This window comes from Ctenopharyngodon idella, chromosome 4, assembly GCF_019924925.1.
Source record: "Ctenopharyngodon idella isolate HZGC_01 chromosome 4, HZGC01, whole genome shotgun sequence".
In the NCBI taxonomy this organism is placed as follows: Eukaryota; Metazoa; Chordata; class Actinopteri; order Cypriniformes; family Xenocyprididae; genus Ctenopharyngodon; species Ctenopharyngodon idella.
This window is the reverse complement of record NC_067223.1, coordinates 25894174-25915342: the sequence shown is the minus strand read 5'-3', so window position 1 is coordinate 25915342 and position 21169 is coordinate 25894174. Positions and strand designations below refer to the sequence as shown.

At 39.2% G+C, this 21169-nt stretch overlaps 1 protein-coding gene across 6 annotated transcripts in view; it reads left to right on the top strand.

Moving 5' to 3' along the window:
- LOC127511070 (NLR family CARD domain-containing protein 3-like) overlaps positions 1-21169 on the top strand; it is a 146690-nt gene that overhangs the window by 110680 nt on the left and 14841 nt on the right. For 4 of the 6 annotated variants that reach the window (XM_051891469.1, XM_051891465.1, XM_051891466.1 and 1 more), the window contains 3 exons: positions 19091-19180; positions 19258-19392; positions 19546-19596. In XM_051891469.1, the coding sequence (XP_051747429.1) occupies positions 19111-19180; positions 19258-19392; positions 19546-19596 (256 nt within the window). In that variant the 5' untranslated portion in view covers positions 19091-19110. Of the gene's footprint in view, positions 1-16112; positions 16275-19051; positions 19181-19257; positions 19393-19545; positions 19597-21169 lie in introns of those variants that run through there. The other 2 variants (XM_051891467.1, XM_051891468.1) reach the window with 2 other exon arrangements.

Genomic DNA, 21169 nt, shown 5'->3' with positions numbered 1-21169 from the left:
GCTCCCTTTATACTCCGGGTTCGCGCTATGATGACGTCATAGGCTGTCGCCGACCAATAGAATTGGAGTGGTGTGATTCTTTGGCATTCGGACACCTGTCATGAGTAACGGTTCCCCATAGCGGTAAATGCAGAGTTGAAGTTCCCTTTCGAAAGGGAATCTCTACTGGTTGATTTCTTTATGGATATTGATCTAGGTGTTAGAGGCAGAATTCTGCCATCTGCTGGTGAAACGGTGCTTTAACAGCAGCAACACCACGAATGTGGACGCTGCGTATAGGCTAATTCTGTCATGTGACACCATATTTATTTGAATTAAAGCCGTTTTTCTCTACAAAAAGTGTTTTCAAACTAATTTTTCATGACATTTGAAGAACCAGCATAGAATTTATGTGCTAAAGTTAAACGGAAAAAGATTGTGTTAACATTTGTTCGGTAAACATCGGTAAACATTTTGATGCACTAAACCTTTTTTTAGAAAAATTAAAAATCCTTGAATGGCTAGTGTTACTTTTACTCTCTATAGATTGGGGCCATATAAAACTAAGCAGTGTTTGTGTAACACTAAGGATTTTACTGTGTACCAGTAAACGTAACCAAGAACATGCATTTTTTCTTTATTCATTTTAATTTTTTTTTTTTTTTTTTTTTTTTTTATTAATTTGGAAAATTGTCTTGGTCTTTATTTAACTTCGAACACACACTAAGAAACGTGATATATAACACACACATTTTTTGTTGTGGTCTTGCTGGGATCAATCCAGCCTCCAAAAGGCAACATATGTTGGTCCAGCAGCACACCAGCATCTCATGCTGATCCCAGCATGCAAAACATACCTTGCTGGTGACCAGCAATCAGGCCCGGCACTACGGGGGGCAAAGGGGGGCATGGCCCCCCCCAGAAATAATTTGTGCCCCCCCAGTTCTCTTAATCGTACGTGAATTATTTAAACCGTTAATAGATAATTGGCGCAGCATTGCACCGCCTGTGCACAGCTAATCATAAGGTGTGTGCTCGACTTCATCAATTTCTGACATAAGCAGTGTGTGCCATCAAAGTACCGCGGGAGCGATTCGCTAACAGTCGTCGCAGTTTCACCAGGGCTGCACGAGCTCTGAAGGCGACAGCTAATCCGTGCATTTCATGTTTATTCTGACACATTTCGCGAACGCTAACAAAATCGTGCTTTTACTAAAAACTCTATTCATTTAACATTAATGCTAGGCCTATTGCATATTGTCATAGGTCTATTTATCAAAATAAAACTGATAAATGAAAGTGAAGACAATACCTCAAAAGAGGCACATTATTATTACTTTTCCAACATTTATTATTCTTAAAAGTAATATAAATTAGGCTATGTTTGCAACAATAGCTGTAGGTTTATTATTGGCCTCGATGAGTCTGGGACTCCCGGCCTGAGATTGTGTCCCAGACAGAATTAAATAATTCGTGAATATTTGTAAATTTTCATGGCTTAAACAGCTGGAAAATTGACTGTACTACTGCAGCTCTGTGGATGTTTTGCCAGGCAGGGTTATCATCGTTAACTAACAAAAACTAAAACTATTAAAACATTTATGCTAATCGAAATAAACCTGAAATATAAGAAAAAGTATTAGTTGAAAAACATAAACTAAACGAAAATTAGAAATGTTGTCTTGTCAATATCATTTCGTTTTTTTTTTTTTCTGACTTTCAACTGACGCGATCATTATCTTTTCATCAACTGACTAGGTTATATTAAATTAGAATTAAATGAAATTAGAATCGATAAGTGTCTGTGACCCATTAAAAAAATCCCAGGGGTTTAGTTTTAGCCTACATAAACAAATAGCAGAATAAACAACAGTAGGCCTACATGAGGATTCATCATCATCACGCACCTGCAGCGCTTCTGTGAACGGAGAAAAAATAGGATTAAATCATATAAAAGGAATAAATAGCCTATTGTCACAGACACGCCAGGCTCTACACTCACCCAATCACAACGCACTCCCTCTCCTGAGTATTAACAAGCCACACCTGACGCTCATTCTGCACTCATCACCACAGCCACATAAAAGACACTCCAGATCACTCAGTCACTGTCCGGTCTCGTTTATGCATACCAGTTGTTATGCTTACCTCCAGGACTCCCCGAAACGACTACTTACCTGTCTCCAGCGTCTCCTGTGATCTCTTGTGTCTCCACGTCTCCTGTGAGTTCCAGTGTGTTCGTCTGCTCTGCGCCACTCTGCATCCTCGCTCCCTGAGAAAACAAAGACAAGTATCAGATCCAGTATCACGTCTCGACAACATTATCATCTGCTCCAACTCACCTGCACTCTGCTTGCACGCTCTGTTGTTTCCTCAATAAACCCTGTTTACACTTACCAGTGTCTCTGCTCCCTTCTGTCCGTAACAGAAGACCGGACCAACACCAACTGAGGTAACAACATGAGAACCCCGGACCCGATTCAATACCTGGTTGATGCACTTCGTCGCACTTTCACCGGCACTTCCACGGCAACAACACCAGCGAGCACTTCCGCATTCACCGCTGCATCTCCTTCACCACCTGCGGTCGCCAGTCCCATGGCCAAACCGGCGCCCTTCTCTGGTCTGGCGGAGGACTGCAACGGTTTTCTCTTGCAGTGTTCGCTGGTCCTGGAGATGCAACCGCACTTGTACCCGGATGATCGATCTAAGGTGGCTTTCATAATCTCTCAACTTAACGGAAAAGTGCTTTGATGGGCTGAACCTCTCTGGAATTTGAATAACCCGGTTGTATCGTCCTTGTCGAGTTTCATTACCCACTTCAAGGAAGTTTTTGGAAAACCCGCTTGGGATTCGTCAATTGGTGAGAGATTATGCAGACTAAAACAAGGTTCACTAACTGTGTCTGATTATGCCCTCCAGTTTCGAACCCTAGCTGCTGCAAGTGGCTGGAATGAACAGGCCCTGATCACCACCTATCGTCAAGGCCTCGATCCACGTGTGCGGTTGCATCTCGCTGCATACGAGGATTCCATCGGGCTTGAGAAATTCATCCAGTTATCCATCAGATTCGCCACTTGTATCCAGCTGTGCCTAGAAGAGCACCAGGGCCAGCCGCTATTTCCCTCCACTCTCCGTCAGCCAGAATCCGTCAGCTCCCCAGAACCAGCAAATGACTCCATGCAAATTGAACACTCGCGTCTTTCGTCGGCTGAGCGACAGAGGAGGCTGGCCCAGAATCTCTGTCTGTATTGTGGTGGTGCCGGGCATTACATCTCTAAATGCCCCCTTCGTCCTGTTCGGCCATTGGTGAGTGCCATTCTGCCCACAATGAATAAGATGAAACCATTCTCAATTGTTGTAAAACTTACTGCCGCTGATTTCTGTCTTCCAGTCAGTGCGCTCCTCGATTCTGGGTCAGCTGGAAACTTCATCTCCGGAGCCCTCTGTCGCCAGCTTCACCTCAAAACCACCCCCACGCCGAAGATCTACCAGATCCACGCGGTAACTGGAAAACCTTTGCGAAAAAAGTACGTTACAGCATGGGACCCCTTCGTCTCCAAGTTGGAGTTCTCCACATGGAGGAGATCCAGCTGCTGGTTCTGGAGGAGTCAACATCTGACGTGATTCTAGGGCGCCCATGGCTAGAGCAGCACAACCCCACCATCTCCTGGAGGACAGGAGAGATCCTGAAGTGGGGTAACCAATGTTTCCATGACTGTTTCCCCGAGTTCCCCGTGTTCAGTTCTCCAAGCTCCCAAGAAATCCAAGTCTGTGCTACTACAGTGGAAAGTCCACTCGAGAAACGTTCAACTGATATTCCTGCCTGTTATTCCCACTTCAGTGACGTCTTCTGTCCAAAACAAGCCTCCAAGCTGCCTCCCCACCGGCCATGGGACTGCGCCATCGACCTCATCCCAGGTGAGCCAGTGCCCAGAGGGAAGATATATTCCCTATCCGTTCCGGAGGAGAAAGCCATGGAGGAGTATATCGACGAGGATCTTAAGCAAGGCTACATCCGACCGTCCACTTCCCCTGCTGCTTCAAGCTTTTTCTTCGTGGCGAAGAAGGACGGAGGCTTGCGGCCCTGCATCGATTACAGAGCACTAAACCAAATCACCATCAAGTTCCGTTACCCCCTTCCTCTCGTCCCAGCAGCCCTTGAACATCTACGCGGCGCCACTGTGTTCACCAAGTTGGACCTCCGCAGCGCGTACAGTCTCATCAGAATACGTGAGGGGGACGAGTGGAAAACAGCTTTCGTGACACCTACTGGCCATTATGAATATCTCGTCATGCCGTATGGACTGGTCAACACCCCCTCCGTATTCCAAGACTTCATGCATGAGGTGCTCCGGGAGTTCCTGCACCGGTCTGTCCTGGTCTACATTGACGACATTTTGATCTACTCCCGGAGCCTGGCCGAACATTGCCAACACGTTGCGGAGGTCCTCCAACACCTGAGGGACTACCACCTTTTCCTAAAGGCCGAAAAATGCACTTTTCATCAGCCCTCAGTGCAGTTCCTGGGTTATAACATCGACCGCAGTGGCGTCTGCATGGACGGGAGGAAGGTTACTGCAGTCAAGGAATGGCCCCTTCCCACATCCATCAAAGAGTTACAGAGATTCCTAGGATTTGCAAACTTCTATCGACGATTCATCCAAAACTATAGTTCCATCACCAGTCCACTCACCAACCTCCTCCGTGGTAAGCCCAAGTCTCTGTCCTGGACCCCAGCCGCCACCCAAGCTTTCGAGGCCCTCAAGGCCGCATTCACGACCGCTCCCCTCCTGGCTCACCCTTCGTCGTCGAGGTTGACGCCTCAACCACCGGAGTGGGAGCGGTGTTATCCCAGCAGCAGGGGAATCCCAGCAGACTCCATCCATGTGCTTTCTTCTCCAGGAAACTCAACCCGGCGGAAGTGAATTATGACATCGGCAACCGCGAACTCCTCGCCAAGCCAGATGGGCTCTGTTTTTTACGAGGTTTGATTTTACCATCTCCTATCGTCCTGGATCTAAGAATGTAAAGGCCGATGCCCTGTCTTGTATTTACAGTCTGGAAGAAAGCAACGAAGATCCAGAGCCCATCATCCCCGAGAAACTCTTCGTGAGTCCCATTTCCTGGTTTGAAGAGACGCTCCCAATGCCTCCAATGCCTCCGCCAACATTCCGCCGGGTTGCCCCCCCGGATTGAAGTATGTACCACGGACACGACGCACCCCACTTATTCACTCTGCACATGCTTCACTGGGCACTGGCCACCCAGGGGTCAACGAAACCCTCTCGCTGTTAAAACAGCGCTTCTGGTGGCCCAACACGACATCCGACGTCAGGAGGTACGTGCAAGGGTGCAGGGAATGTGCCATCTCTAAAAGTCCACGCCATCTTCCCTCCGGAAAGCTCCAACCTCTGCCCGTTCCCACTCGCCCTTGGTCACACCTAGGAGTGGACTTCATCACCGATCTTCCCGTCTCCAATGGATGTACCTGCGTACTAGTAATCGTCGACCGGTTCTCCAAGTCCTGTCGATTAATTCCCCTGCCTGGACTACCCACTGCCATGGAAACTGCGGAGTTACTATTCAACCATGTGTTTCTATACTATGAATTACCAGAAGATATTGTATCTGACCGTGGATCTCAATTCACCTCCCGAGTCTGGAAGGCGTTCTTCAAACTCCTAGGTGTGGCCATAAGTCTCTCCTCTGGTTACCATCCACAAACGAACGGGCAGACGGAGAGGAAGATACAGGAGATCGGCCGTTTCCTGCGTACTGCTATCAGCCCCCACTGTTCCCCTGGGATGGGGAACCATCAGACGTCCCGGCGGTGGACTACTGGTTCCGGGAGAGCGAGAGGGTCTGGGACTCAGTGCATCTGCAACTCTAACGAGCCCTACGCAGGCGCAGATTGACAGCCGACCTTCGACGCTCCCACGCACCCAACTACCAGCCAGGACAGAAGGTTTGGCTGTCAACCCGGGACATCAGGATGCACCTGCCCTGTAGGAAGCTGAGTCCTAGATTCGTTGGCCCCTTCACCATCATCCGGCAAATCAACCCTGTCACCTATCACCTGCAACTCCCTCCTGAGTATCGCATTCACACAGTTTTCCACGTGTCACTCCTGAAACCTCACCATCCCTCTGTTCTTCCCTCCACAGAGCCTATGTACCCAAAATTTATTTCACTTTAATAATTAACATATTAACAAAATGAAAGGGATAAAATGTAGGTATTTTAAGTTGTTTCCGCTTTTATGAGAAAATTCAAGTGATCGCGCTGGCGCCTCACACGCACACACAATATAACCTATCAGTTTTAGTAAGCTGACATCGCAGCCTGTTTATTGTCAAAATAACATACAGTCAACCAAATACATAAGTCACACTGCTCATTTTAGGTAGTGTACAATCAAAGCGTTTAAAAAATAAATATAGTTTAGCATCCAAATTCATCGTGAATATGGAAATATTTGTGCCAAATTAGAGGTTATAACGCCGGGTTCTTTTTCAGTTTAGCTTTAAATGAATTCGTTTTGGCTTAACGTTTTTATATTTTTCATAACTAAAATAGCCTATGTAGTGGTGCCCCCCCCCCAGCACTCTCTTGGGCTAACCGGGAATGTGTGAGATGACACTACCAGTGGCATCCAGGTGAAGTGTTACTGTTTTTTTGTTTTTTTTCAGATGCTGGGCCAAAATATGTAAAGTCAAGTCACCTTTATTTATATAGCGCTTACAATACAGATTGTTTCAAAGTAGCTTTGCAATGATAACAGGAAAATAATACAACAAAGTTTGTTTCACCTGTACAGTAGCTCTAGAAGAAAATAGTGTCATTATTTAGATTGAGTCAGTTTATTGTTGATTTAGTTACTAATTTACTGCATTTCATCAATCTATCTATCTATCTAATATTGCTGAATAGTAGATGTCCCCAACTAAGCAAGCCAGAGTAAGTTCAGCATTCCGTTGTAAAAATCATTAGTTATTAATTTAGTTTATTTATCTATACAGCAGCTCTGGAGCTCAGTTCAGGTTACACACAATGGTGTCAATGCAGGCAGATCAAAAACATTGTTGAATATCAAGTGTCTCCATATTAAGCAAGCCAGAGGCAACAGCGGCAAGGAACCCAAACTCTATCAGGTGACAAAAATGGAGAAAAGAAAAACCTTAGGAGAAACCAGGCTCAGTCTGGGAGAACTGGCCAACAGCGAACAGTGCATGATTATGATTCAGGCAGCGTTACAGGTCATAAATCAGATTGGGATTGGAACAGTCAAAATATTTAATCCAGTTCCATCTAGTTGAAGATCGGATTCATCATGCCGGTATGGAAACGGTTTGTTGGGGATCTGTGCCACTGGCTGTCGTGTCAGTGAGGTCTTCACAGGGGATGATCTAGTTGACTCAATCTCTGCTGACACTTCAGGGATGTGTTGTGCTTGAGTTTAGGTGCAGGTCCTCCATCTGATCTGGATACGGTCCGGATCCGACTGACTACGGTAAACCTCGGGATAAACAGAGAGACTAATATTAGCGTAGATGCCATTCTTCTTCTGATGTAACGAGTACATCTGGTGCTATAGGAAGTGTTCTCAGCTGACCTAATTTATGCAGCCTAGCAATCATTTAACTGATCTAAAAATAGAAATTTATAATGTGTTATGCGTATGCCAGTAGTTATTTGATACAGTTGTCTAATCATTTTAAGTCAAAATTTATTAAATATTATTATTATTATTGATTATTCCTGAGTGATACTGAAATGCAGTGGCAGTGCTGTTATAATAGCTTGTTTTGTGAACTATCAGGGTGTATACAAGTCCCAGTCCCCTACAATGCAGAGTAAATGGGACATAAACTACACTTGGAGCAAAATGAGAAGCTGGTGATGTTTGGAGTGACGCATGTTGTGGCAATAGATGGCTTCAGCAGCCAAATTATGGCTTATAACACCATGCCTGTTAAAAACAACTTAACAGTCTATCAGAAAGTTTACAGGTAAAAACTCTAGCTGCTGCGTTTTGGACCAGCTGGGGTTTGTTTATTAAGAATGCAGGGCAACCACCCAGTACAGCGTTACAGTAATCTAGCCTAGGTTAGACGAATGCATGAACGCATGAATTAACTTTACTGCTTTTGTCATTGAGAGCATATGTAGTATTTTTCATCAGAGTAACAGTGAAAACTAACGCCATGCTTCCTAATGATATCTCCCAAGGGTAGCATGTACAGAGTGAAAAGCAACGGTTCTAGTACTGAGCCTTGCGGTACTCCATACTGAACTTGTGATTGATATGACATCTCTTCGTTTACTACTACAAACTGATAACGGTCAGGTAAGTATGATTTGAACCATGCCAAAGCAATTCCACTAATGCCAACATAATTTTTGAGTCTATTCAAAAGTATGTTGTGGTCAGTGTGGATAGTGTGGTGTGGATAGTATCAAATGCAGCACTAAGATCGAGTAATACTAATAGAGTGATACAACCACGATCGGACGATGAACTCTAATGAGAGCAAAACTCTAATGAGAGCAGTCTCAGTACTATGATATGGTCTAACTACTGACTGGAAATCCTCACAGATACCATTTCTTTCTAAAAATAAGATATTGTGAATAAGGTTGTTTGTTTTGTTTTTGCACACAAATGTCTTCTTGTCACTTCATAAATTAAGGTTGCATCACTGCAGTCACATGGACTATTTTAATGATGTCTTTAAGCAATATTAGATAATATCAGATATATGGTTATTATTTATTTACCTGTATTTAACCAGGACAAAAAAGACTCACTGAGATTAAAATTTCTTTTGCAGGAGATAGGCAGCCGAGTTTGCCTATACAGTTATACAACAAAGTTACAACATACAATACTAAATCAAACATAAAACATACAACCAATTAAAAACATTTACACACCATTAATTCACTCTCAAGGTTATGTAGTAAAATTTTAAATGACTATAAGAGACCAATATTTTTAGCTTCATCTCACTCTGGAGAAGATTCCGATCCGAGGCGGCGCCATATTTAAAGAAAGTTTTACCTAGCCCAGTTCTAACAAGGGGAACACAAAGATTGTAACTCGATTGAGAACGTAATGAGTAATTAATAGGCAATTTCTGTTGAATAAAGCAACAGAGATAAGAAGACAGATAACCCAATATGGCTTTATATATCAGCAATGAAGGCCAAGCATCTCTTTTGTATAGGTCACAATGGTGTGTTATAAATGAGTTATAAATCTCAAAGTATAATGGTACAAAGCATCCAGAGAGGGAAGAAGATAAGAGGGAGCGTGCTGATACACCACATCCCATAATCAATAACCAGTAAAAAAGTAGCGGACACTAGTTTCGTCCTTACATTGAATGAAAAGCAGGACTTATTTCTAAAATAAAATCCTACATTTGTTTTGAGTTCTTGCCTCAAATAATTAATATGTGAACCAAAGCGTAATTTGTTATCAATAATAATACTGAAGTATCTGTACTCCGACACTGATGTAATTTGACTCTCCTGTTAAGTCCAAAGAGCAATGGGATTTTCCGAAGAGATTTTTAGAGAGATTAGAAATATAAACAACATGGAAAAATAGTAAATAGAGATTAAAAACAAAGCTATACGGAGCTACAAATGCAAGAGTCAGACAGTATTGGGAAGTCAGACAGCTCAGCAGAGTCAGACAGTAATGGGAAGCAGATGGAAGACCTTCCTTCCACAGGTGTTGCATTGTTCTCACTGAAAAATGCACATCGCTTAGTGACAGGTTAACATTGTATTCACACCATACACTGCTTAACCAACATTTATCGTTTACTTGATGAACAGGCAACTTACATTTGTTTATGGAAGCACACTTCTGCACACACAGTCCCATTCACACCTTCCTCTGAGTCACTCTCTCTGCTGATGATGACTGACGGGAAGTAGCGCAGGGAACCCGGGCTTTCGAACAGACATAGTTTTTTTATTTCTGCTTATTTCATTTCAAATTGAAAGGTAAAATGAAAACGTATACTGACCCACTCGATACACATTTACAGTGTTTTTTTTTTTTGTTTGTTTGTTTGTTTTGCAATCACTAGGACACATTTCTCCATACTTAAACAAACTGTGTGAAGAGTTTTGAAAAAGTGATCTAACCAATTCTCAACTTAACACCTCAGTTACAGTTTTTTTTAAAGCTTTCACACAGTTCTTGAAACTATGGCTCCATTTCTCAAAACTCTACACACAAAACCACAAAACACACACACAACATACAAAATGTCACATATCTTGCAAAAGCAAACACTTCCTTCAAAACTAATTTAACTATTCTAAAAATGGTATATTTGCACAGTAACTCTACACACTGTTACGTCCCAGGTTTAGGGTTCAGGAGAATAACATAAATAAAATTCTTTTTATTTTTGCCTTATAATTGTCACTATCAGCACCCAAGATCAAAAAGGAAGCAAGGTCTGGGTCTTTTTCTCAAAAGAAAACTTACTACCCTAACAAATAAAACATCTAAACAAAAATACAGGGACTGAACTGACCCCTTAACTAACCAAAAAAACAAGAGAAAACTACGTGTTCATAAATAAATAAATAAATAAATAAACAGTGGCACCCAACCCCTACGGCTGAAGTGAAGTGATATTTACAGTATTTACAGTAATGGGCGAAACACTCGTTTTACAGGTTTTTTACGATTACTTAAGCACAATTTTAAAAGCAAGGCTCATTTTGTCAAAACACTACACACAATTCACAGATCCACACACACACACAAGTAGCAGAACACCTCAGTTCTTTTGCAAAATGAAACACTTCATTCAAAACTTTACATTAATTTAACAAAACCCAACTTTGACACCGTATGGACCACACATGATTCATTCTGATTCTGTTTGATTCATTTACACACTGCTGTGCTCAATCTTAAACACTTTTATACTTTTCTAATGATATAGTCTATGGGTTTGATTTTTTTCAGAGATATTGTTAGAGTAAAGTACATGTATATATTGACAATAAAACAAACACACACACAAAAAAAAAAAAAAACACAAGATCAGCACTGCACATAGATGAAAATATTTCTCACCACATTGCAACCATTCAATACATCAATGCATTTCCAAAGGTTGCATTTTTCACTGAAAATCAGAACATATTCTAAATACAATATATTACACGAACAAAAGCATGATTTTAAATAAAAATTAAAAAAAAAAAGAAAAAAAAACCTAAGCATCATCTCTTGGCCTAGCTGGATCTGGCCATAGCACTTCATCCACATCACAGGTGATGTCCTCTCACGCAAGACAGCGAGGGAAGAATCTTCTTGAAAGGCGAATCCATCCTCTCACAGACCCTGCATCAGTCAGGTCAGGCATTCTCCATGGCTTGAATGAGGGGTATCCTGACATAGGGCCGGAGATTGTAAACCTTCCATGCCAAAAAACAAAAACCATCCTCAATGAGTTTAAGGAAGGGACAGTATGGTGGGATGTATTGGAGTGAAAATTGTAGACACTAATGAAACCAGTTTTGGACCAGAGCAGATAGGTGGAAATTTCCATTGTCCCATATGACAATGTGTCTCATCTGCTCTGCATCCATTTGGTCTTCTGCTGTGATGATTTTGTGTAGTCTGTCTAAAATGTGAATATGTGGGCCGTGTTGTAAGGGCCTAAGTTGGCATGCTGGTGGAGGACCCCATTCTGCGTGATTGCAACATACATTGTGATGTTGCCACCACATTGTCCCGGGACATTCAGAATAGCTCTGTGGCCAATGATGTTTCTCCCTCTCCCTCTTACTGCAACATTGCCTTCCATTTTGTTGAAGACACATAAACTCACCTTTTGCCTTTTTATAGTACTTGCACCTGATTGTTGAGTTGACAGTTAAGCACCTAAGTGTCTGCCGACCTGACGGCCATGTTTGATCAATTGATTTATAGGGGTGGTATTTTGGAAAGCAGTGTCTTGAAATGGCAAAAGTGACATTATGTTAGATTTCTGTGTCTAATGTAGAGAAGTGTGTTTAGTGTTGTGCAAAACAATGTGTGTAGTGTTTTGCAAAAAGTGTGAGGCTGAGAATGTGCTTAAAGCTGTGCAGATCTGGGCTAAGGTTTTGCTTCTTGAGTGTATGGTTTCAGTACCTTTGTGTTATTTTTTTAAGTGTGTAAGCAATTTTAAAGTGTGTAAGCAATTTTAAAGTGTGTAAGCAATCGTAACTAAACTGTAACTACGTCAGTTTTTTCAAATTGCTCCCACACAGTTTTTGAAACTATGGCTCCATTTCTGAAATCTCTACACTGTAAACCGAACACTCAAAATACTTAATTGGTTTGAGTAGGACAAACTTAAATTGAACAGTTTCATTGTTTTGAGTTTTATGAACTCATTTCTTTTCATTTAGACTAAATTAAGTTTAACTGAAACTGGGCATGCTTTGCCCCTGGTACTCGAAAGTGAGAGTAAATGCTAAAATTAAGTTTTATATAATGTTTTTTGTGCACGATTAATGGTAAGGGATTTAGATCTAAAAAAGATCTAAATCTAAAAAGATTTAGTAGTGATTAATGTTTTGTTATGCTAAATTAGAAGAGTTTCTGTTAATGTGGGTTTTTAGAGAGTTACCATCATGGTGACAAGTAGCGCTTGCGGCTTGGTTTGAGAGCAGGTAAGTTACATGTTTTAAGATGCTGTACTTATTTAGTAAGTGCTATACCATCCTATTGTTAACATGTTAGCAGATTAACAAGTTGGCATTTTCTGTATTTTCTTATGGTGCGTTCACACCAGACGCGAATGAAGCGTTAAGCGCGAGTGATTTACATGTTAAGTCAATGCAAAGATGCGAATAGACATCCTGCGGCATGAATTGAGCATTGTTGTGAAGTGATTTTCATGCACAAATGAAGCGAGTAAACTCAAAATGTTCAAGCGTCTGACTACGCGCGAATAGCGCAATTTATTCGCACAAGTCGCGTCTGGTGTGAATGCCCCATTAGGGTTTACAGTGAAGTAAATAACTCGTTTGATTCACAAGAACTCAAAATAAAGTAAACAAAATAAAGTTAATTGCTATCAAAATGTATGAGTTAGCTAACTCAGCACTTCAAGTTAGGAGAAATTAACATGCATGAGTACTACAAACTCAAAACTTGATAGTTCTGCTTACTTAAAATTGGGAACATCATAACTCAAAAAATTTGATGTAACTGATTACCTCAAATTTTTTGAGTTAGCCCAACTTATTCGGGTTTACAGTGTACACACAAAACCACAATACACACACACAACATGCAAAACGTCACACATATCTTTCAAAGGCAAACACTTCATTCAAAACTATTTTCATTATTCTGAAAATGGTATTTTTGCATAGTACACACAAACATAAAATGATTAGCCACATACAGTACATGCCAAACTACACACAGATGTGAAAAATGTAAAACAGTACTCTCTTTTGTTTTTTGCTTGTTCAGAATGCAGTGGTGTATACAGAAGTTTGTCACTCACACGTACATGTGCACAAATACAGTGTATACAGTATGTACACACAACTGATGAATTTTACACAGTTATTGAACTTAAATGAATCAACACTGAACTGACTTGAACTGAATAATGACACCATTGGCTTATTAGAGCTGCTTTACAGCAGAATTTGAATTTGTTATTATTGTGAAGCTGCTGTGAAACAATCTATATTGTATAAAGCGCTATAGAAATAAAGTTGACTTTCTGACTTAGCTTGTATGCTTATTCAGTGTGTATAATGTGTGTGTGTGTAAGTGCTTTCATGTGATTACTGGGCGTAGGTAATCGGTAAATTATAGTGGCATTTAAATGGCAGTGTTTCCATCTGAAACAAAAGAGCTGTTATAATGGCAGAATGGCAAAATTGCGAGATATAAACTCGAGTTGATATCATGCAGTTCTGAGATAAAGACCTTTTTCTTATTAGCTTTTTTTTATTATTATTATTTAACAAGCTTCCATAAACAACAGATAGCATTATACAATGTTTTTTTTTAGTAAAATTTCTTTACAAAACAAGAATGACACTCTCTGCTGTTTGTATTTCACTGCAGTTTGTTAGATGATCCATGTTTACATTACAGTACAAAATTATTCTCAGAAGTTTCCCCTTTTGAACGGATACTTGTGAAACTAAAAGATTCTGTTCAGCTACATCTAATTGTTTTGATAGTGTAAGGCCCGTCTAATTGGCCCAATGACGGATTCCCATAGGGCAGGGAAGGTTTCTTGTATGTTCTGTCTTTTTAGTAATTTAATTCTAATTAAACTATTATCTGACTCCATTTTATTATGACCTCAAATTTAGGTTAGAATGCCAATTGATTATTGGTCATTTGTATAATAGTTAGCTACACATTTGATTATTCTATTTAACTCTTTATTGAAATTACACTCATTCATTCAGATTCCTATAACTTTTTGAGTCTCGCACCGGCTGGGAATATGATCTCTTAATCACAAACTCGTCAGTCTTGATCATTAGACTGAAGCAATTGACTGATACTTTTAGACGCCGCACCAGGCTTGCTTATTTCTAAAAGTATGTTATCCAGTCCCCATAGATCTGTACACACTTAATTAAAGTAAGACTATATCTATCCAGAGGTCATGACCATTACCATAGGACCAAGCTGACCAATTTAACTTCCTCTAATGGTAACTTTATATACTCATGCCGTGGTTTCCCCCGTACACTTAGAATAATATTACAATAATCAGAGGTTGAGGCTCGCACCTATTCAGATTGGTCTAACAACACTCGGAAAACCCATTATTAGTCTACTGTCTAAGTACACATGACTAATGCCAATGTGTTAGTCGGAGCTCTAATACTTTAGTTGGCATGCCCCACTGCTCCACCTAATCTGAGCTTTAGTCCATTACTAACCTGAGCGTAGATTTGTGGGGTAATCTACTAGAGTTAATCATTTCAGAGAAAGTCAGAATAAAATCAAATGTAACAATTTATTAGTCAGGTAAATGTATCATGCCAATTACATAATCAGTTTGAAGATATTTGATACAACACATCAAATGCTCAGAAATAAAGAGTAAATGATGCATACCTGACAACTAGAAAATACATAACGCAGAGTGTCTGGAAGACACTGTGTTACGGGCCGACCTGGCTACAGAATCGCGCCTTGAGCCTCCTGCAACATCTCCTTCAATACTCAGACCAAGACAGGAACTTCTTTCAAATGGAAACAGGAGTTCACAATGGGAATTTGCATTAATCAGGGTCCCAGACTAATTTACACCTTTTTGGGGGCAGAGAGACTTTTGCATGAAAGACCAATTGGTAGATGATCTGCCCTCCACAGAAAGCAAAATATCTCTAAACTCTTCTGGTTTACTTCTGTGGGAATGAGACCTTTGTACCAGTCGCACTGAGACATTACAAATGATACCAAGCATGTACAGTGTTGTATGATAATTGTTCACATTAAACCATATAGATTATTGGGTGAAGTTCAGATGGTTTCAGCTTGTTGAGAGAAGAGATGGGGGAAGAAGAGGGTAAAGGGACAGAAAATGTCAATTAAAGGTGATTTACTCAGTGTGATTGCATCTCAGGTGGGGATGCTAATTTCGCAATAGAGAGTTAATTTCCAGAAACGTCCTTTGTCTGCTCGAGGAGTATTGGTTCCTCAACCAGACGGCCCGGCATTTCTTACAATAGCATTTCATTTTTTAGATTTAGAATATATTTCAATATGGTATTACTGTAGAAATGTAGCAAATTGAGGTATTACTCAGTTTTGTATTATTTTATTGATTTGAACTTAAGTTTTGTTCAGAATTTTGCTGATGTTTGTGTTTAAATGAGAAAATAATTCATGTAATTTTAAAGATTTTGTCATTGAATGCATTTTGTCCAAAGCAATGATTAATGATCCACAGTTTAGCTCACATAGACTGATGTTCTGATCACTGTGTGAAGAGTTTTGAAAAAGTACTGAGAAACTGATTGTATAAAAAAAACTGTAATGTTCAAAACAAGTTTTAACAAACTTGAAAAAAGTGCTTCCAAAAAGTTCAGTTTACTGAGAACACAAATTTCTGAATAAAAAACAGATTAGAGTTGGTGTGTTTGCTGACGTCTGACCGTTACTGACACTTTAAAAGCAGTTTCACTTCCTCCAGGGAGCAAAAGAAATTTCAGAGCTGCTGTTCAACACGACAGTTCAGAAGAGAAAGAAGAAGAGTCTACAAATATTGTTTGAGGTGCGTGTTTCATGTTTCTTTAGTTGTTTTCATGTATTTTCAAATATAGAAAACTTCTATTGCAAAAATAAAAAGTTCATAAACACATACAATATTTTCACTTTTGAATGCAGATCTGTGAAATGTGAGATGGGAAAAGTAGCGCTGAATAATAATGATTTTTATTTAACTGACAAATAATCTGTGCTTTCACACGTGCTGAAAACCTCTGAAGCTTAGAGACGTTTATCTGAAGTAAACTAACCCTGAAACATCTTCTCTAAGACATAAACCTGCTTTCTGGAAGGTGTGTGTGTGCGTGGGGGCGTGCGTGGCTGTTTTTGTGACATATCAGGACACAAATTTGTATAATGACATGGGTATGACAGGTATTACGACGTAAACGTGTTTTATGAGGACATTTCAGGAGTCTTCATATTTAAAATAGATTTAAAAACAATGTTTTATTAAAAATGTAAAAATGCAGACAGTTTTCTGTGATAGGAAGGTTTAGGGGTAGGGGTAGTGTAGGGGGAGAGAATGTACAGTTTGTACAGTATAAAAAACATTACTCCTATGGAGAGTCCTCACAAAGATAGCAAAACAAATCTGTGTGTGTGTGTGTGTGTTTTAAAAAACAGTGACAAAAAGAGCAGCACATTGACACTCTCTGGTTTGAGGCTGACCTCTCCCTTCCGTCTGATAACAGATCTGTTTCCTCCACTGAGATGTGTACATCTCACTTAAAAATGTACTTATTTTCTATGGCTTTTAATTGTTTTTGGAGCTGTATTTTGTTTTATTTTATGTTTTTTATGTATTTTGCGTAACTTAGTTACTTTTTATGGAAACTAATGCATTACATTACTTTTGTGTTACTTTTTCTCACCTGGGCTGGGCTTGCTTATTTGTTTTTTAACAACAACAAAGTTATATTATTGGCAAATGTTAAGGCCCTTTCACACTAAAAGTGAAATGAATAAGCCTTATATGCATATTTACTCCTGTACAGTAGAGGGCACAGTTCAAACAAACCCTTCAGCTGTGCTGCCATTCTGGATCAAAGAAGAAAAGGATACAGGAGAAGGAAGGTCAACACTCTTATTTCTAAATCTAATCTAAAGTAATTTTTGCTTATTAGTGAGGTTGAATTAGATCATTGAAGGTCAGCAGCAAAGACACTGATTAATAAAGTGAGATTAAAAACAAAGTATATTTGTGTAATTTAATATAGTTTATTACAAGTTTGCATAATAAAGCGCAGTCGATGAACGAACGACAAGGAAGCACAAAAAAATGAACGTACACGAGTAAATACAAACTTTTTTACATTTATTGTTAGTTGCCAACAGAACAGCAGCTCCAGACAATCATGACACTCAAACCCAGTGTTACTTACATGTGAAGCGCAATCAAAGCAGCCTCCACATCTGTTTTCAGGCCTTTTCTAATATTAAATTCTAATTAAATTTTACTCACATGTAAACATTCATCAACTCACACATCAGTTGTGGTAAATGGAAACTCAAGCATGTTTGCTTGATGCGAGCAAGAACCAATGAGGTTCATTCTTGTGTGTTTCGCAGCACATTTGAGCTTCCGCAAGAGGTTTGTTCTCATTCAGGTTTAGATGAGTTTCTGTTTATGTTCACTGATCAATGTTTATATGTGAGTAAAAGCCTAAATTATATCTGTTCATAAAATGACATACTAACTAAATAAAATAGCATAACTAACTCTTAAATAAGCAGTAATTAGGAGTTTATTGAAGCAAAAGTCATAGTTAATAGTTAGTTAATACTTTGAGAAGGGCAGTTTCAGTGCAACACAGAGACCTTAAACCAGACTGAAATGTATCAAACATTTTGTTTTCATTTAAAAATGTAGAAAGGTGATTAACCACATTCCCCATTATTTTAGCCAAAAAAGGCAATTCTGAGATCGGTCTATAATTATTTAACACTGAAGGGTCACGACTTTGTTTTTTGCACCAAGGCATGCTTAAAATAGGATGGGACCAAGTAAAGTTCAAGTAAAGTTTTTACAGAGCTTTATTTACACATTTTGATTTTCAATACTTTGCACTTTAAACTTCTGACTGTCTATTCAGTATTTCCCATGTGACAGACAAAACAATTTAGTAGTTGTGGTGCTTCTAATTAATATGTAGCAATTACCTCAAGAAGAAATATAATTAATTGTGATTCATTAAAAAAAGAATGAAAACCAACTGATGTGGCAGAATTAATATTACAATCATCTAATGTGTTAGTTTAGTGAACATTTATTGTTTATGTATGTGTCTGTCTGATGTACGTTATAGTTTGTCATGAATCGACACATGATGATAGTGGGATACGAGGCTGGAGACAAACAGATGATGTTAGTGGAGTGATATTTATGTTTTACAGTGCAGAGTTACAGTGTGATTCCAGTAGACCTGACTAAAGCAGCATAACTACAAGGTTAAGACATAAGTTAGGTGTATGCCAGGCTAAAGACACGAGTCTATATTCAAGACTTAAACTGTGAGAGTGTGTCTGAGTCCTGAACATTGCCAGCAAGCCAATAACATATATTATTATGATATATTTAACTTGGAAAATGGAGAATTGTCATCTGGTCTAGAGGAAAAATGGAGTTGTGTATATAAATAATACTCCAACTAAATATTTAGTTTAACCTCTACAAGTAGTCAACATTTTCAGAAGGTTCAACACCTGCTTTCACTGACTATTAAAAAAAATAAATAAATAATTAATTCATAAATTTTCAAATAGAACCTTTATTTTTTAAAGTGCCTGGTAAAAGTGGACCTTTTTCTTCGTGTCCAACAGCAGTGAGTCAGTGAAGGACGATGGCATCTGCTGAACCGCACTATGACGCACCAGATGAGCAGGAAGAAGAAAAGCTGAAACACAAGGAAGGTAATGAAGGAAAGAATATCAGTGTATCATATTGAATTTGCCATTTAAGAAATTTCAATAATCTCTCTCTATTCTAGTCCAGATGAGCAGCAGCACTCACTGTGGGGTCGGTGTTGATGTAAACGCTGAAACAGGAGCAACTGTAAATGCACCTTTACTCACTGGAAACACCTTCACAGGCCCAGTGAACATCTACAGCTCTGCAGGAAATGGTATCAATATAACAGTGCTTACTGAGACACAACTAATGAAGTTTGTTTTATGGCATTATTGCTCATGGGCAATCATGCTTTAGTCTTTTCTTCAGTTTATCTGTATATTTTGCCTTAAATTTTTGACTTCTCTCCTTTTCTTTTTCCACACAGTGTCACAAAAATCCTCAGAGAGAGAGCCAGAGAAGCACACAGTAGATCAAGGTACAACAGTCGTGTTTTCTCAGGTTGTGGAATGTTTGAGCAGGGACATAATGTTAGGCAGCTCACAGTGTTGAAGTATAAATTACTAGAGTAAGTACTTACAAATTATTAACAAACTATTAGTTTATAATTTATTCATAGTTTAATATATTAATATTTATGGGGACTCTGCCTAGGCATGTTTTTTATACTGTACAAACTGTATATTCTATTACCCTATACTAATATTAATATAATAAATAATATATAATATATATAATTTTCTGTGACCTAATCTAAAGTTGTTAAATAAATAAATAAACATTTTTCTAACTCTTTACATATGAGCTAATTAAACAATAATAATTTGGTTAATTACAGTGACAATGAATGGAGAACACACTATTTGTATATAGCCTATTAATAAATTAACAATGTAGAGGCTACTATATATTACCTATGAATGAACTATAAACTAATAGTTTGGAAATTATTTGTAAGTACTTTATTACTGTAAACTAATTATAAGGTGTTACCCAATAATGTGCATGTTCATTATCATTAATAACAATCATTTTCTGTACATGAAAACAAGAGAATATGTAACAGCAAGCAGCAACTGCAGGGCCAAACACAACAGTGGTAGATCTTAAAGCTATTTCATATGCAAAAATGTCAGCCAATCACAGCAGTGGGCATTTACACTGAAGTCTCACAGCAGACACGCCCCTTAAAACAGAGCGTTCAAATCAGAGGGCTATAATCAGGGTAGGAAAAATGCCTTTTTTTTTTTCTAAATTATGACAATTTTACATTTTTAATAAAACAAAAAATATATTAACATTACAAGTGCACCCCAGGAAACATTATAAAATAAAATAATAATACAATAAAACAAGGCAGTTCATGACACCTTTAAGCAGGACAAATCATGCTGGAACTACAGCTTCACATCCTGATTGGTGTGATAGCCTTAAAGGTTATCCGAGTCTAATGGAGACAATCCACTGAATGCTCTGGAGGGAATTAGAAAATAATTTAGGAACTTTTAAATTGAAACCAAGGTGTTAGGGGTGGGAGATATACCAGCAGACATGGTTAACCACAGAAATTAGTCAAGCAGTAGAGATTTTGTGGTTATCTATTGGGGTTATACTCATGTGACATTGTAGTGAGCCAAGAACTTTTTTTTTTTTTTTTTTTTAATTATGTTAGTTAGGCTAGTAGCAATATTGGTTGTCACGTTTCCATCGCCTGCTGCTTCCTCTTACTTCCCACCAGAGGTCTCATTTTCACCATTAAGACTTTTTCATTGCACACATGCAGTCACTTCACTCTTGACTCCATTTCCCACAATTCCCCACTTAGGAACTAATCACACACTCACACCTGTTTCCCATCAGTGACACTTTATAAGCTGCACTCTAACACACACATTTTGCTGAGTATTGTTTAGCCTTTATCCGACCTTGTCTCCGTGTTTCATTGTCCTTGCCTAGCCTTGCCTTTGTTTTTGACCCTGGACTGTTTTCCTTGTTTTATGATCGTTTGCTGCCTGTCTTGGATTACTCTTTTGCCTTGTCCTCCTGTATCT